Genomic DNA, 17848 nt, shown 5'->3' on the forward strand with positions numbered 1-17848 from the left:
TTCAGAAAACTGTCAGGAATTAGAAGGTCAAAATGGGTTAATAACATGCCCTTGAATTGTGTCGTAATACCTCTGTAGAAGTGAAGCGAAGCTGTAGAGACGATATCAAGCATTCCAATGCCTTAGAAAAATAAACCCGCTGCAAGGCCAGGCACGTTTATTTGTAGAGCACCGTTGTTTTCAACAAGGCAATTTCGAGGGCTTCACAAGTTCACATGATAAACCATTAAGTAAAAGAAAAACATTATAAAATGACATTTGAATAAAAATAAAGAATAAACAGGAAAGAATAAGAGAACAACAGTTTATATATTGTTATTGTATTGTTCACCTTTGTCCTTGTAGAATGCAAAGATGCTATTTGTCCTTGTCTCCTTGTGAAATGCCTCAGCAGTCTGAATATTCCAAGACCCCAATGTATGTTCAGTATCCAGATGTATCCTGATATTTACTGAATGTATTGTTATGGTTACAGCGTGGCTCAGTATAGAACGGGCATCTCGTATCATTATGATATGATATTTACTGAATGTATTGTTATGGTTACAGCTAGGCTCAGTTTAATATTTATTTCAGAAAACTGGAGGATTTAGAAGATTCTTTTTTAAATGTTGAGGTCAGGCCTAAATGGGATAATCCAGAGCAGAAGGCCTTATCCGTCTCCTCCTAGAAATAGCCTCGACTGATAAGGACGAGGTTAAAGGTCAAAACCTTATCCCTGTCCTCTTGACCACTTCCTCCATTTCCCTTTTTGGTTTGGAGCTATCATGCAGATGTTTACATTTCCGCAGATGTGTTGTTTACAACGATCTTGGTTGAAGTTTAGATAAGGTGAATGTCTGTTTTTGTGTCCGTCTATTTTCCTGTGTGTGTGTGTGTGTGTGTGTGTGTGTGTGTGTGCGCGAGCGGCGTGTATATCTGTACAGTCATTTCATATTTTATACAGTATATTTCATGAATGTATGCTGTATTTTATACTTAGTCGTATGACAATGTCATGAGTGTCAATAGCAGTGGAAACAGGCAATCTACAAGATTTGACCAGAATAATGTATGTGGCTTTTAATTTATGTATTTTTCTTCTAAAGGACGGGAACTCCTTTTGGTGTTTCAAGCATTATGTTATACTTTAGCTATAGAAAATAGCTCTGAGTGCCGTGCTACGACCTTTTATAAAAATAAAAAAAAAATGTGAAAATGTGGCGCAAATCTTTAGTTTTAACGGGGGGGGGGGGGGGTAGTCCCTGGAACAACATATTTTCAGATGGGGGTCCGCGGCCAAATACAGATAATATATAATAATAATAATATATACTAAGATAAACAACATATTTTCAGATGGGGGTCCGTGGCCAAATACAGATAATATATAATAATAATAATATATATTAAAATAAACAACATATTTTCAGATGGGGGTCCGTGGCCAAATACAGATAATTCTGAAATACATCCACAGATTCCTTTTTCCATTTCCTGAATTTCCGTAGCGGCGTTGGGACATACAACAAGGTTTCCACCGAGGAGAGGTGTGTGCGTGAGGAATGGACGTGTGTGTGTGTGTGTGTGTGTGTGTGTGTGTGTGTGTGTGTGTGTAATGGATGTGTATCTGGGTGTGTGTGTGTGTGTGTGTGTGTGTGTGTGTGTGTGTGTGTGTGTGTGTGTGTGTGTGTGTGTGTGTGTGTGTGTGTGTGTGTGTGTGTGTGTGTGTGTGTGTGTGTGTGTGTGTGTGTGTGTGTGTGTGTGTGTGTGTGTAATGGACGTGTATCTGGGTGTGTGTGCGTGTGGCTCATTATTGTTGTGGCTTTGTCTACATGCTTCCTGTAGGAAGTGATGTAACATACACAGGATAGGAAAACTGACAAAGTTTCTCCCTGCCTTGGTTTGGACAGGAGTCGGACGAGAACCGTATCACCGCCGCCGCCGCCATCCCACCCGGGGTCTCCATTTCATTCTCCGCCTCTTTCGTCTCATGGCCTTTTATTCCTTGGTTGATATTATGACGTGCTGATAAAGCCTTGGCCGTTTGTCTTGTCTTCCCCACAGCTGATCGACACGTTTGCGTCGGAGCTGGGAGAGCTGGAGCAGGAGATGGTACAGACGTCCCCCGAGGAGGAGAAAGAGCCTATGGTCCTGCAAGGGTGAGGAGAAGCGTTTAACACATGGCTATGTTTTAAGTTCCTCTTACTGGAAAGAAGGGCAGAGAACGTATGGCATCGTGTTGACTCTGTGTGGTCAGTTAAAGAAGGGCAGTAGAACGTATGGCATCATGTTGACTCTGTGTGGTCAGTTAAAGAAGGGCAGTAGAACGTATGGCATCATGTTGACTCTGTGTGGTCAGTTAAAGAAGGGCAGTAGAACGTATGGCATCATGTTGACTCTGTGTGGTCAGTTAAAGAAGGGCAGTAGAACGTATGGCATCGTGTTGACTCTGTGTGGTCAGTTAAAGAAGGGCAGTAGAACGTATGGCATCGTGTTGACTCTGTGTGGTCAGTTAAAGAAGGGCAGTAGAACGTATGGCATCGTGTTGACTCTGTGTGGTCAGTTAAAGAAGGGCAGAGAACGTATGGCATCGTGTTGACTCTGTGGGGTCAGTTAAAGAAGGGCAGTAGAACATATGGCATCGTGTTGACTCTGTGTGGTCAGTTAAAGAAGGGCAGTAGAACGTATGGCATCGTGTTGACTCTGTGGGGTCAGTTAAAGAAGGGCAGTAGAACGTATGGCATCGTGTTGACTCTGTGTGGTCAGTTAAAGAAGGGCAGTAGAACGTATGGCATCGTGTTGACTCTGTGTGGTCAGTTAAAGAAGGGCAGAGAACGTATGGCATCGTGTTGACTCTGTGTGGTCAGTTAAAGAAGGGCAGTAGAACGTATGGCATCGTGTTGACTCTGTGTGGTCAGTTAAAGAAGGGCAGTAGAACGTATGGCATCGTGTTGACTCTGTGGTCAGTTAAAGAAGGGCAGTAGAACGTATGGCATAGTTGACTCTGTGTGGTCAGTTAAAGAAGGGCAGAGAACGTATGGCATCGTGTTGACTCTGTGTGGTCAGTTAAAGAAGGGCAGTAGACTCGTATGAGTATATGTTGACTCTGTGTGGTCAGTTAAAGAAGGGCAGTAGAACGTATGGCATCGTGTTGACTCTGTGTGGTCAGTTAAAGAAGGGCAGTAGAACGTATGGCATCATGTTGACTCTGTGTGGTCAGTTAAAGAAGGGCAGTAGAACGTATGGCATCGTGTTGACTCTGTGTGGTCAGTTAAAGAAGGGCAGTAGAACGTATGGCATCGTGTTGACTCTGTGTGGTCAGTTAAAGAAGGGCAGTAGAACGTATGGCATCAGTGTTGACTCTGTGTGGTCAGTTAAAGAAGGGCAGTAGAACGTATGGCATCATGTTGACTCTGTGTGGTCAGTTAAAGAAGGGCAGTAGAACGTATGGCATCGTGTTGACTCTGTGTGGTCAGTTAAAGAAGGGCAGTAGAACGTATGGCATCGTGTTGACTCTGTGTGGTCAGTTAAAGAAGGGCAGTAGAACGTATGGCATCATGTTGACTCTGTGGGGTCAGTTAAAGAAGGGCAGTAGAACGTATGGCATCATGTTGACTCTGTGTGGTCAGTTAAAGAAGGGCAGTAGAACGTATGGCATCGTGTTGACTCTGTGTGGTCAGTTAAAGAAGGGCAGTAGAACGTATGGCATCGTGTTGACTCTGTGTGGTCAGTTAAAGAAGGGCAGTAGAACGTATGGCATTGTGTTGACTCTGTGTGGTCAGTTAAAGAAGGGCAGTAGAACGTATGGCATCATGTTGACTCTGTGTGGTCAGTTAAAGAAGGGCAGTAGAACGTATGGCATCGTGTTGACTCTGTGTGGTCAGTTAAAGAAGGGCAGTAGAACGTATGGCATCATGTTGACTCTGTGTGGTCAGTTAAAGAAGGGCAGTAGAACGTATGGCATCGTGTTGACTCTGTGTGGTCAGTTAAAGAAGGGCAGTAGAACGTATGGCATCGTGTTGACTCTGTGTGGTCAGTTAAAGAAGGGCAGTAGAACGTATGGCATCATGTTGACTCTGTGTGGTCAGTTAAAGAAGGGCAGTAGAACGTATGGCATCGTGTTGACTCTGTGTGGTCAGTTAAAGAAGGGCAGTAGAACGTATGGCATCATGTTGACTCTGTGTGGTCAGTTAAAGAAGGGCAGTAGAACGTATGGCATCGTGTTGACTCTGTGTGGTCAGTTAAAGAAGGGCAGTAGAACGTATGGCATCATGTTGACTCTGTGTGGTCAGTTAAAGAAGGGCAGTAGAACGTATGGCATCGTGTTGACTCTGTGTGGTCAGTTAAAGAAGGGCAGTAGAACGTATGGCATCGTGTTGACTCTGTGTGGTCAGTTAAAGAAGGGCAGTAGAACGTATGGCATCGTGTTGACTCTGTGTGGTCAGTTAAAGAAGGGCAGTAGAACGTATGGCATCATGTTGACTCTGTGTGGTCAGTTAAAGAAGGGCAGTAGAACGTATGGCATCGTGTTGACTCTGTGTGGTCAGTTAAAGAAGGGCAGTAGAACGTATGGCATCATGTTGACTCTGTGTGGTCAGTTAAAGAAGGGCAGTAGAACGTATGGCATCATGTTGACTCTGTGTGGTCAGTTAAAGAAGGGCAGAGAACGTATGGCATCGTGTTGACTCTGTGTGGTCAGTTAAAGAAGGGCAGTAGAACGTATGGCATCGTGTTGACTCTGTGTGGTCAGTTAAAGAAGGGCAGTAGAACGTATGGCATCGTGTTGACTCTGTGTGGTCAGTTAAAGAAGGGCAGTAGAACGTATGGCATCATGTTGACTCTGTGTGGTCAGTTAAAGAAGGGCAGTAGAACGTATGGCATCGTGTTGACTCTGTGTGGTCAGTTAAAGAAGGGCAGTAGAACGTATGGCATCGTGTTGACTCTGTGTGGTCAGTTAAAGAAGGACAGTAGAACGTATGGCATCATGTTGACTCTGTGTGGTCAGTTAAAGAAGGGCAGTAGAACGTATGGCATCGTGTTGACTCTGTGTGGTCAGTTAAAGAAGGGCAGTAGAACGTATGGCATCATGTTGACTCTGTGTGGTCAGTTAAAGAAGGGCAGTAGAACGTATGGCATCATGTTGACTCTGTGTGGTCAGTTAAAGAAGGGCAGTAGAACGTATGGCATCGTGTTGACTCGGTGTGGTCAGTTAAAGAAGGGCAGTAGAACGTATGGCATCGTGTTGACTCTGTGTGGTCAGTTAAAGAAGGGCAGTAGAACGTATGGCATCGTGTTGACTCTGTGTGGTCAGTTAAAGAAGGGCAGTAGAACGTATGGCATCGTGTTGACTCTGTGTGGTCAGTTAAAGAAGGGCAGTAGAACGTATGGCATCGTGTTGACTCTGTGTGGTCAGTTAAAGAAGGGCAGTAGAACGTATGGCATCATGTTGACTCTGTGTGGTCAGTTAAAGAAGGGCAGTAGAACGTATGGCATCGTGTTGACTCTGTGTGGTCAGTTAAAGAAGGGCAGTAGAACGTATGGCATCATGTTGACTCTGTGTGGTCAGTTAAAGAAGGGCAGTAGAACGTATGGCATCGTGTTGACTCTGTGTGGTCAGTTAAAGAAGGGCAGTAGAACGTATGGCATCGTGTTGACTCTGTGTGGTCAGTCAAAGAAGGGCAGTAGAACGTATGGCATCATGTTGACTCTGTGTGGTCAGTTAAAGAAGGGCAGTAGAACGTATGGCATCATGTTGACTCTGTGTGGTCAGTTAAAGAAGGGCAGTAGAACGTATGGCATCATGTTGACTCTGTGTGGTCAGTTAAAGAAGGGCAGTAGAACGTATGGCATCATGTTGACTCTGTGTGGTCAGTTAAAGAAGGGCAGTAGAACGTATGGCATCATGTTGACTCTGTGTGGTCAGTTAAAGAAGGGCAGTAGAACGTATGGCATCGTGTTGACTCTGTGTGGTCAGTTAAAGAAGGGCAGTAGAACGTATGGCATCATGTTGACTCTGTGTGGTCAGTTAAAGAAGGGCAGTAGAACGTATGGCATCGTGTTGACTCTGTGTGGTCAGTTAAAGAAGGGCAGTAGAACGTATGGCATCATGTTGACTCTGTGTGGTCAGTTAAAGAAGGGCAGTAGAACGTATGGCATCATGTTGACTCTGTGTGGTCAGTTAAAGAAGGGCAGTAGAACGTATGGCATCATGTTGACTCTGTGTGGTCAGTTAAAGAAGGGCAGTAGAACGTATGGCATCGTGTTGACTCTGTGTGGTCAGTTAAAGAAGGGCAGTAGAACGTATGGCATCATGTTGACTCTGTGTGGTCAGTTAAAGAAGGGCAGTAGAACGTATGGCATCGTGTTGACTCTGTGTGGTCAGTTAAAGAAGGGCAGTAGAACGTATGGCATCGTGTTGACTCTGTGTGGTCAGTTAAAGAAGGGCAGTAGAACGTATGGCATCGTGTTGACTCTGTGTGGTCAGTTAAAGAAGGGCAGTAGAACGTATGGCATCATGTTGACTCTGTGTGGTCAGTTAAAGAAGGGCAGAGAACGTATGGCATCGTGTTGACTCTGTGTGGTCAGTTAAAGAAGGGCAGTAGAACGTATGGCATCATGTTGACTCTGTGTGGTCAGTTAAAGAAGGGCAGTAGAACGTATGGCATCATGTTGACTCTGTGTGGTCAGTTAAAGAAGGGCAGTAGAACGTATGGCATCATGTTGACTCTGTGTGGTCAGTTAAAGAAGGGCAGTAGAACGTATGGCATCATGTTGACTCTGTGTGGTCAGTTAAAGAAGGGCAGTAGAACGTATGGCATCGTGTTGACTCTGTGTGGTCAGTTAAAGAAGGGCAGAGAACGTATGGCATCATGTTGACTCTGTGTGGTCAGTTAAAGAAGGGCAGTAGAACGTATGGCATCGTGTTGACTCTGTGTGGTCAGTTAAAGAAGGGCAGTTGAACGTATGGCATCGTGTTGACTCTGTGTGGTCAGTCAAGGCATTCTGCACAGCAGTCCAGGCCAACGTAGGTTATACGGTGGTGGTGACACAGGTAGTTTGGTTTTGTCTGTCTACTTGTTTGTTTTTCTTAGCTTTTTGGTGTAAATCAGCCATGGGTATCTGGAAAGGCGCTATGTAAATTATTACTATTACTATTACTATTTATTTTACTATTACTATTACTAGTGTTGTTAAATCGTTATTTGTGGTCATTTATATCAGAATGCATGCTCTACACATTTCCACCACAAGATGCAGACAGTTTCCCACTTTCTCATCTCTCTCTCTCTCTCTCTCTCTCTCTCTCTCTCTCTCTCTCTCTCTCTCTCTCTCTCTCTCTCTCTCTCTCTCTCCCTCTCCCTCCCTCAGTCTGGAGGGCGAGGTCAGTGGGGTGTACCTGCAGTCCCCGCACTGTGGCGGCGGGGCGGGAGGTGAAAGGGATTCTGGGTATGACTCCCTGCGCCGGAGGATGAGCGTGCTGGACCGGCTGACGCAGACGCACGCCGTGTGGCTGCTGCTGCCTCTCAGCGAGGAGGAGGCCCAGCGCATCCTGCTGCGACAGCCGCCAGGGGTGAGGGCACGCCCACCGCCGACCCACCGCCTCTCCACATGTATAGACTAGGACCCCCATAAGGCGCTCACAGTGGTCCTAGTGCCTGCCCACCATCGTGGAGAGTCTAGGGGTTCGAATCCACCGCGGTGCAATGAGCATCTCTATATCAGTGGGTCTCAAGCTTTTCAGCTATGATGACTAAAACTAAGACTAAATATGTTCGTCAACAAATAAAAACTAAATAAAAATGTTAGGAAGGGACTAGTGGACAACAGATACAGTGCGTGCGTGCGTGCGTGCGTGCATTAATTAATGCGCTATTCATTTGACTGTTCTTCCTACCAACAATGCAACTGCCGTGTGTGTCCACCAGAGGGTGCTGCAAATGGCAAATCCAGACACATGTGGCTCAACTAAATGAACACCTGGATTGCCTTGTTAACTTTTAATGCTAACAGACAACAAAAACAGTCGTACCGTAATAACTAGTGACTTATCCTGCAAGTACCCAAATGACCCTCGGGTTATACTCTGATTAATAATATTCATTTGTATAATAGTGTTACTTACTATTATCTTACTTCCCCAAATAATCTATTATTGCATTTCCAGTGAAATAGCCATTAATACTTAACCCATTCTGAACGGGAACCCATTTTGGTGTTAGAATCATGTTATGCTTTACCTATTGAAAAATAGCAGATCTACAAGCTCGTAGCGCGCCACCGAGTGGCGCGCTACGAGCTTGTAGGTCTGCTAATTTAGAAAAATCGAAGAGCGACTGGCATTTTTTTAAATCTGATCTCAGGTCAGAATGGGTTAATCAGACCAGTGTGTGTCCAGTGGAAACCTCGTATGAATCTGATCTCAGGTCAGAATCACGTTGCTTTTAGGGTGTGATGTTCTGTGAACTCAACTCATGGCACTGTAAGGGACTTGCAGTGATAAAAGTGTTACACACACACACACACACACACACACACACACACACACAACATGAATCACTTTTCATTGTGCTGAAATCGAATCCTATCCCGCTGATTTCAGGTGTTCCTGGTGAGGAAATCGACAACTCTGCAGAGAAAAGTCCTGTCTGTTCGCGTGAAGGAACATGAGTCAGAATGTCCCATCAGTCATTTTCCTGTCAAAGAGAGCCAGTACAGTGAGTATCATATCATATCAACACACATCACACGTCACTGACACTGTCTGTATTTAAGACGTTTTGATAACCAGACCCACAAATGATGTCTGACTCACGTCTGTAACACCACATATATACGGTACAGTGTGTACCATAGATGGCAAGCTTCCTATCAACGCAACGTATTAACTCAATGTTGTTGTTTTTTTCCCACCCCACAACTAATTACAGTTTTGGTTTGGACTGCCTCCATGTAGCCCAAGCAAGTTGCAAGTTTATGCAAGTTCTCCAATGGCTTCCTCGGCAATGCTTTAGAAATTTGGTTGGCAGCAGATCTAGCCGAGTCTATACCGTACCGTGAGTCATAGTCAAAGGGCTACACGTGCCAGGCCACCGTTATGGTCATTTAAGGCTTAACCCATTCTGACCTGAGATCAGATTCATATGAGGTTTCCACTGGAGACACACTGGTCTGATGAACCCATTCTGACCTGAGATCAGATTCTAAAAATGTCAGTCGTTCTTCGAATTTTTCAAAAAATAGCAGACCTACAAGCTCGTATCGCGCCACTCGGTGGCGCGATATGAGCTTGTAGATCTGCTATTTTTCAATAGCTAAAGCATAACATGATGCCAACACCAAAATGGGTGCCCGGTCAGAATGGGTTAAAGGAGCTTAAATGAGCTGAAAACGTTTGGGAAACGCGTACTTTAAAGTTTAACTCAGGGCTTCCCCGAACCTCTTCAGCTCGAGACCCAAAAAGATAAATATGGTGTTTTTGAACCCAAAGTTTACTAAAATACATTATGAATTAATCACACGAAAAGCCCCATTTCAAATCGGTGAAAGTATAGCTCAGCCCATTTTTCCAAATGTTTGGGAAACACTACTTTAGCCAAATTAGGCTATCCTGACAGTTTTCTGAAATACCTATGTTTCTGTATCAGTGGTGCTCAATATTTCATGTCAAGGTAAGGACCCCAACATTTTTATGTAATTGGCCGCTGACCCCCATCTGAAAATATGTTGTTCCAGGAACCCCTCAGAAGCAAAGATTTCAGTTAAAAACGTTCGCTCTGAAAGAATATACAGTCAAAGATTTGCGACACATTTTCAAGATTTTTCAAAAATAGCATAATAGCATAAAAATACATAATGCTTAAAACACCAAAAAGGGTTCCCGCCCAGAATGGGTTAAATGGAATCTGATGAATTGAAAATGGAGGACCCCAATGGATAGTGGAAACGAGCCATAGTGCTTTCTTGGGGGTTTTTTTTATCCTTAAATTCTTATTCTACAAACTGTTAATAAAGTTTGAAATCAATCTAAATAAAGCCTTGACAAAACCAGGTAAATACTATTTACAATGTATTATGTGCATTATCTTCTAGTATTCTTTACAATCCTTCCTATTTACCTACCGGCTATTGTACATTCTTAACATCTCGTCTTGTGGTTGTATCCACATAAAATAATGTTTCACTATCACTTTTCTTTTTTTTCTTTTTTTTACATGCGTTCAGCATTAACCTTTTATACGGCGAGGAAGTAATTTGTAGAGATTTCGGGGGGGGGGGGGGGGGGGGGGGGGGGGTAGTGGCCGGATGGAAACCGCAAGGTTGCCAGTTTGAACCCGGGCTCTCCCAGAGTTAGTGTAGAAGTGTCCTTTGAGCCTGAAGACACTGAACCCCTAATTGCTCCTGATGTGCTGGTTGGTGCCCTGCATGTTTTCCGTCGCCATCGGTGTATGAATGTGTGTGAATGGGTGAATGTAATGCACAATGTAAAGCAGGCGCTATATAAATGCACCATTTACATTTTGTTCAGTTTTTACACTGTCACAGACACAGACAGTTAACCCCTTACTGTCGCTTCTTTTTGTTTGTTTGCTTTTAATAATAGTACCAAAAGTCAATGTTGGACCACTCAGTTTGTATTGTCTGTTGAAACTATTGCAGTTGCAGTAGGTGTGTGAGTAATGTTCAGTCCAGCATGTGAACTGTGTGTAGTCGGATGGACCTTTTATGCCGTTTAGAGATTGAACTGTGTGTCTGTTGCGTCTGCCTGCAGCCTTTTCTCTGGAGGGATCAGGAATCAGCTTTGCCGACCTGTTTCGCCTGGTGGCCTTCTACTGTATTAGCAGGTAAACGCCACACATCTCCCTTTCTTTTCCTTCTCTCCCTCTCTCTCTCTGTCTCTCTCTCTCTCTCTCTCTCTCTCTCTCCCTCCCTCTGTCTCCCTCTCTCTCTCTCTCTCTCTCCGTTCTCTCTCTCCCCCTCTCTGGTGAAATTCCTCTGTGATGATGAGCCGGTGCGCTGAGGATGGAAACGGCACGGATGGAAATAAATGTTTGTCGACTAAGCAGTAAATGTGTCCGTGCCAGAATGCTCTCACTTCTTGTTTTACTGTCAGATTGGCAGATACAACGCAGACCACAGACAGGGGAAATGGGACATAGGAAACGTTGTACCACAGACAGTATTGCCCCACTACAGCATAAGCTAGTTTCGAGCCGAGAGGAGGGGTACCCCCATTCTTCCTATAGGTAACATCTAGTCTAGAAATGCCAGGCGTGTGTGTGACATGTTAACCCATTTTGACCTGAGATCAGATTCTAAAAATGTCTGTTTGAAAATGACAGTTTTCTGAAAACAGCTATGTTTCTTATGTCAGTCGTTGTTCGATTTTTCTAAAATAGCTAAAGCATAACGTACGTAATGCTAACACCAAAAGGGATTCCCGCCCCAAAATGGGTGAATTCATGTTTGGTTACGTGGCTTCGTACCACAGGTTCCTGGCTGCGGGTTTAGAGGGAAAGCATGTCGGCGCTGTCCAATGGAGACCTTGTATGTCCAAAAATAAGAACGTTAATTTTGTATTATATATGAAAATAAATCATACAAAATATTGGAAATAGTGCGACACATTGTGAGCTTGTAGATCTGCTATTTTCACAGCCTTTGTTTGACACTCTTGTGTGATTCATAAGGGCATTAGTTTATGAACCAACCAGAGTTGTAAAGTAGGAGAGTGGCGACGCGCTTTGATCTCGCCGCAAAGCGGGTGTCTATGGGCTGTAGTTAAACATTCCCATTATCACATTGAGATAGAACGAGCACATCCGTGTCTATGGGCTGTAGTTAAACATTCCCATTATCACATTGAGATAGAACGAGCACATCCGCATTCCATTATTACAATGGGAGTCAACGCTAGTGTCGCCAACTCTCTTACTATATTACTCTGGAACCAACCTCCCAATGTAAAGGAATGAATGAACCATTGTAAAGCGCTTTGGGCACTTGGAAAAAAATGCAATTCATTATTATGAAAAAGCACACAAACATGGAGATAAAGTAAAATTCGTACACGCTAGTCACACACGTTACCGCAGTGACATTTGTTCTCCGCATTTGACCCATCTCTTGGAGCGGTGAGCCGCAGTGTGCGCCGCGCTCGTGGAATCATTAGTTGATTTGACCCCCCAATCCAAGCCATTGATGCTGAGTGCCAAGCAGGGAGGCAGTCTTTGGTATGACCCGGCCGGGGATCGAACGCCCGACCTCACAGTTTCAGGGCGGACACTCTCTCTAACCACAAGGCCACTGTCTGGCATTGTCTTCTTCTCTGAGATACAAGGTTTCTGCCTGACAGCGACTATATTATGGTGAGGTTGTTGTTTCTAATATTCCACTATGTTTTTATAGTGGCACGTGAACACTTTCACTTCTCTGTGTGCCCGCTCCATGTTTTGTTATGCCAACCAAACACGCGCCATCATCACTTTTATGGTTCGGCAGCTGAATGAAGATCTATATATACAGTCACAATAGGATAACTACAGCTGAATGAAGATCTATATACTGTATACAGTATATTATACAGTCACATGAGGATAACTACAGCTGAATGAAGATCTCTATATACAGTCAGCTGAATGAAGATCTATATATACAGTCACAATAGGATAACTACAGCTGAATGAAGATCTCTATATACAGTCAGCTGAATGAAGATCTATATATACAGTCACAATAGGATAACTACAGCTGAATGAAGATCTATATATACAGTCACATGAGGATAGCTCGTGATCAATAACATGGACCCTAAACCAAATGGACCCTAACGGGTGCATTTGGTTCCATTTGTACACTCTCAGATGCCAGATAGCTGGTCGCTGGGCAGGAGTTCCAGGGGAGCTGTGTGTGTACACACACAGGTTGCTAGGCGCACACAGCAAAGGTAGCCAGGTTTGTAGAGGATTTTCAGGGACACACACCGGGGCTGGCCAGATTATCACTCATTGTGCCACGCAGGATGCCCAGTACAGGGACACACTGCGCGGGTTGCCAGGTGCACACGGACCGTACAGGGACACACTGCGCGGGTTGCCAGGTGCACACGGACCGTACAGGGACACACTGCGCGGGTTGCCAGGTGCACACGGACCGTACAGGGACACACTGTGCGGGTTGCCAGGTGCACACGGACCGTACAGGGACACACTGCGCGGGTTGCCAGGTGCACACGGACCGTACAGGGACACACTGCGCGGGTTGCCAGGTGCACACGGACCGTACAGGGACACACTGCGCGGGTTGCCAGGTGCACACGGACCGTACAGGGACACACTGCGCGGGTTGCCAGGTGCACACGGACAGTACAGGGACACACTGCGCGGGTTGCCAGGTGCACACGGACCGTACAGGGACACACTGCGCGGGTTGCCAGGTGCACACGGACCGTACAGGGACACACTGCGCGGGTTGCCAGGTGCACACGGACAGTACAGGGACACACTGCGCGGGTTGCCAGGTGCACACGGACGACCAGGACAACCCGCGGCAGTAGGAAGGCAGGGTCTGGCTATCGGTAGTCTGGCGAGCCAGACTGTTGCCTCCCGGAATTATCAAGCGCTTCCGTCATAGAGTCTGATGTCTCTGGACCTCGGAAGCACAGAAAACTATCTGGTGGTAAAGCGTACATCCCACCTCCTCCCTGCTTCCGTTTTGTGTGTAAATCAAATTATTCAAGGCCCATTTTGACCTGAGATCAGATTCTAAAAATGTCTTCTACATCCTGACAGTTTTCTATGTTTCTATGTCAGTCGTTCTGTAGATCTGCTATTTTTCAATAGCTAAAGCATAACATAATGCTAATACCAAAAGGGGTTCACACCCAAAATGGGAAAATGTTTTCATTTTCATTTCTGCTAAGTGGCAAGGAAAATGTTTTCATTTTCATTTCTGCTAAGTGGCAAGGTATGAAAACATACATTTTAGATATTTTATTTTATTTATTTTTTGTGACCGGAAATGACGAGCAGATGACGGCTTCCATTTTTCTGCTTTTGGGAGGTGTAGTTCCAGTCAGACTATATACAGTACAGTAGCATTCAGAGAGTGTGGAATAGTAGTCTGGCTACTAGGGCTGTCAGTTCACCTCTATAATCCAATTCGAATTTCATTGCTTCATTATTTGTAATTTTCGAATATATTCGAATATTTACATTGTTTATTTTAGCTCATATTTAGCCTATAATAATACACGTGGCTGGCATGTCTTGTGAGTTTTGGGAAGTGCAAGGTTTTTGACAGGTCTGCCTGCTGTGGACATTGAAACCCTGACCATTACACACGGGCAGACGCAACGATAAAGTCTATCATTCATTGTGAAGCCAGCAACAGGTTGATGCAAACAGACGTGTACAGTAGCTGCTCCAAATGATATTAGCATTCGTCTGTGTCTGCCCGTGTAAACGCAGCATTGTCCCCCCGCTGCGGAGAGGACCGTTGCCCCGTCGGCTAGAATGCTGTCGGAAAAAAGGCCGCCTCCCGTGTACCATAGTGTTATTAAGGAGGACTCCTTGGCGTTAAACTAATGTTAGCTCCCATGCTAACTAGTTGCTACCCTCGTCAGAAACAACAACACCACAGATCGGGTGGAAGATGCTGATACCACTTTGCTTGTGCCCGTGGATGGGAAATGAGATTTAAAAGGCTATAGAAGCGTGGATGAAAGGCAAGCACAGATGTGCAATAAAGTTGTGTCATGAGACTGTATTATGATTTTCGTTCTACCGGCGATTTCTGTCTGTGTAGTATACTAGACGTATCTATGCATGTGTTACAAGGGTTTGTGTGTCTGCGATTAAAAGAGTTACAGCCAGTAAGCCCGCCCACCCTGTAGACTGTCTCTGATTGGCTTACCCTGAAATCTGGCCCTACGTTAGCCAATCATTGACCTCTTCTGCGACGTGACCGGACGTGCACCTTTTCACATGCAGTGGAAGCGGCCGTGGAGATTTCACAGCGGTAGATTCGTTACTCAATACATTTAGTGAGCGGATAAAATAACATAAAACAAAATAAATATATTAAATAGAATTAATAAATGATAAAAGCTCCATTCGAATGGCAATTTTAGCTTTCGAATATATATATATTTTTTAATATTCGAATTTCTTTCATATTATGAAATTCGTTCTGACAGCACTACTGGCTACACAAGAGGCTAGGCTATCAGTAGCAGCTTCTGTGCAGCATAGACCAGACACTATGGATGCCTATTGCCTAATATACCAATTAGCTGTCTTGAAGAGAGTAAACCACAGAGCAGGGTTTGGCCCAGAGCTGCACGCCCAGCACCTCTTTTTTTTGTTTTTAATAAGACGTGCTAACCATTCATTATATGCATTGGATATTACATGGGATTCCTGTAGAGTGTAGAGCGTCGCTATAGTCCTTTCATGACAACGCCAGGCCCAGGAAATGAATCCCAATGCATTTTTCCCATAGACATTTCAAAACTTATTTATTTTTAAGACCTTTTAAGCGTCGTACGAAGCCAACTCTTGGCGTGACAAATCATGACAACACACACAATATTTTGGACCAAACAAATAATTACAAAGAAGAAAAACCACAAAAAAAGTGTTGTAACCTGCCGTTTTTTTCTACTTTCTAATTCTTTGTTTGGCCCGAAAAATTGTGTTTGTTGTCATGATTTGTCACGACAAGAGTTGGCTTTGTCCGCGGCGTAAACGTCTTTAAATAAATACTTTCCGAAAAGTCTATGAGGAAAATGAACAGGGATTTATTTTCCGGGTCTCTCGAAGAGGCGGGACTGCGACGCTCTATACATATGAATAGACAGGCAGTTGGGTTACACATTCAGTGTATGCAAAGACTTGCATGTTGGGGGGGGGGGGGTGGGGGGGGGCGGGGGTTGAGCTCATGGACTCCAGATCCGTCCCCGAGTCCAGGTACAGATTCCAGCAAAGTGTCCTGGAAGAACATACAGAGATGATGCTTAATGGTTTCAAAGTGTCCTGGAAGAACATACAGAGATGATGCTTAATGGTTTCAAAGTGTCCTGGAAGAACATACAGAGATGATGCTTAATGGTTTCAAAGTGGTGATTCCTGAGACCACCACTGTATCCACCACGGTGAAGACCCGCAAGCAGCATGTGCACTTTCTTTCAAAAGAAAAGTCCAAAAGTCCAAAAATGAAACATATTTCACCTATCAAACTTTGCCCTTTCAATGTAATGGAAATATCACACCCGTGTGAACTGAGTGGTGCAACTCCCCTCTCTCTCTCCCCCCTCCTCCCTCTCTCTATCTCTCTCTCTCTCTCTCTCTCTCTCTCTCTCTCTCTCTCATTAGCAGGCAACAGTACAGCACTATCTCTCTCTCTCTCTCTGTTTCTGGCACAACAGTGCCCCTACTGGTACTCATCTCATAGTCATACTGGTGCTCATAGCCACTTAGGTAGGTTAACATACTGTAGGTAGGTTAACGTCCCATAGGTGAACACGGACATTGCTGTTCCTTGGAGTGGTTTGCACCACTCAAAAATATATGTGTGCCCTCAACAACAGTTCAACACAGAGACGTGGTTCTCTGCCTCTGTCATGTTTCTTCATATCCATATTTTGTTTTCTCTCCACTGATAGGGATGTTCTACCTTTCACACTCAAACTCCCAGAAGCCATTGCATCTGCCAAGACTCAGAAGGAGCTGGAGGAGGTGGCTCAGCTCGGGGCAGGTGAGCTTCCGATTTACACTTCAGCCAACATAATATAGCCGATCTACAAGCTCACGACACGCCACGGACGGGACGCGCTGTGAGCTTGTAGGCGTGCTGTCCTTGGTGCGCGACACCGACATACGACGGAGCATAACTTAACCCATTCTGACCTGAGATCAGATTCGTACGAGGTTTCCACTGGACACACACTGGTCTGATTAACCCATTCTGACCTGAGATCAGATTCTAAAAATGTCAGTCGCTCTTCGATTTTTCTAAAATAGCAGACCTACAAGCTCGTAGCGCGCCACTCGGTGGCGCGCTATGAGCTTGTAGATCTGCTATTTTTCAATAGCTAAAGCATAACATGATGCCAACACCAAAATGGGTGCCCGGTCAGAATGGGTTAAGCATTAGTCTTCTGTATTACTTTTAGATTGCAGAATGGACAGAAAGATAACAAGGGGACCAGATAGAGCCTGTCTATTGGGGGATTCACAGAAGGTTTTAGTCACTGTGTGTGATGTTATTCTAGGCTCAGCTGCTGTGAGTCAGCTTCCTAAGCGTTGTGCATACACATAGCTCTGTATGCTTTTAGTGGAGGGAGTGGCAACTGAAAGACAGCCAATGCATGATAACTATTACATACTACTAGGGCTGTAAACTATCCATTGATTTTCTTAGCGATCATTCCCAATCAATCAAATATTGTTGCGATTAATCGAATAATGGAGAAGTGTTTTTATCACACAGTATCAATGAATCGATGCCCAAAATAGTTTTTCTAATCGACTAAATCGATAAAAAAGGTCTGATTAACCACATAAGCTTTATACTTAGTCGTAAGTAACGGTATCTCGCAAACAATATGACAAGAAAAACAAAATCGTAATATTCATTTAATAATCAATTAATTTTATTAATTGACTGTTGAACCCCTACATAAATACAGCAAACTGCTCCACACGCAGTCATATTATGCCTGTGAGCAGACACACACACACACACACACACGTGCATAAACACCACAGGCTTCAACTGCTCTGAAATATGAGTTGTGCATGTGCACGCTGCACACTCGCATTCCTCCGTGTGGGTGTGCGGGGCGGGTGTCAGCTTGCATGGTATGGTA

General features: G+C 44.6%; 1 protein-coding gene across 1 annotated transcript in view; it reads left to right on the forward strand.

Moving 5' to 3' along the window:
• Nucleotides 1–17848, forward strand: part of LOC308313337 (ras and Rab interactor 2-like) — a 66957-nt gene that overhangs the window by 29253 nt on the left and 19856 nt on the right. The window contains 5 exon segments of the mRNA XM_080760426.1: nucleotides 2047–2141; nucleotides 7351–7552; nucleotides 8582–8696; nucleotides 10751–10823; nucleotides 16643–16734. Of these exon segments, the coding sequence (XP_080616552.1) occupies nucleotides 2047–2141; nucleotides 7351–7552; nucleotides 8582–8696; nucleotides 10751–10823; nucleotides 16643–16734 (577 nt within the window).

The sequence above is a fragment of the Protomyctophum bolini genome, assembly GCF_963924005.1.
Source record: "Protomyctophum bolini genome assembly, chromosome: 3".
Taxonomy (NCBI): Eukaryota; Metazoa; Chordata; class Actinopteri; order Myctophiformes; family Myctophidae; genus Protomyctophum; species Protomyctophum bolini.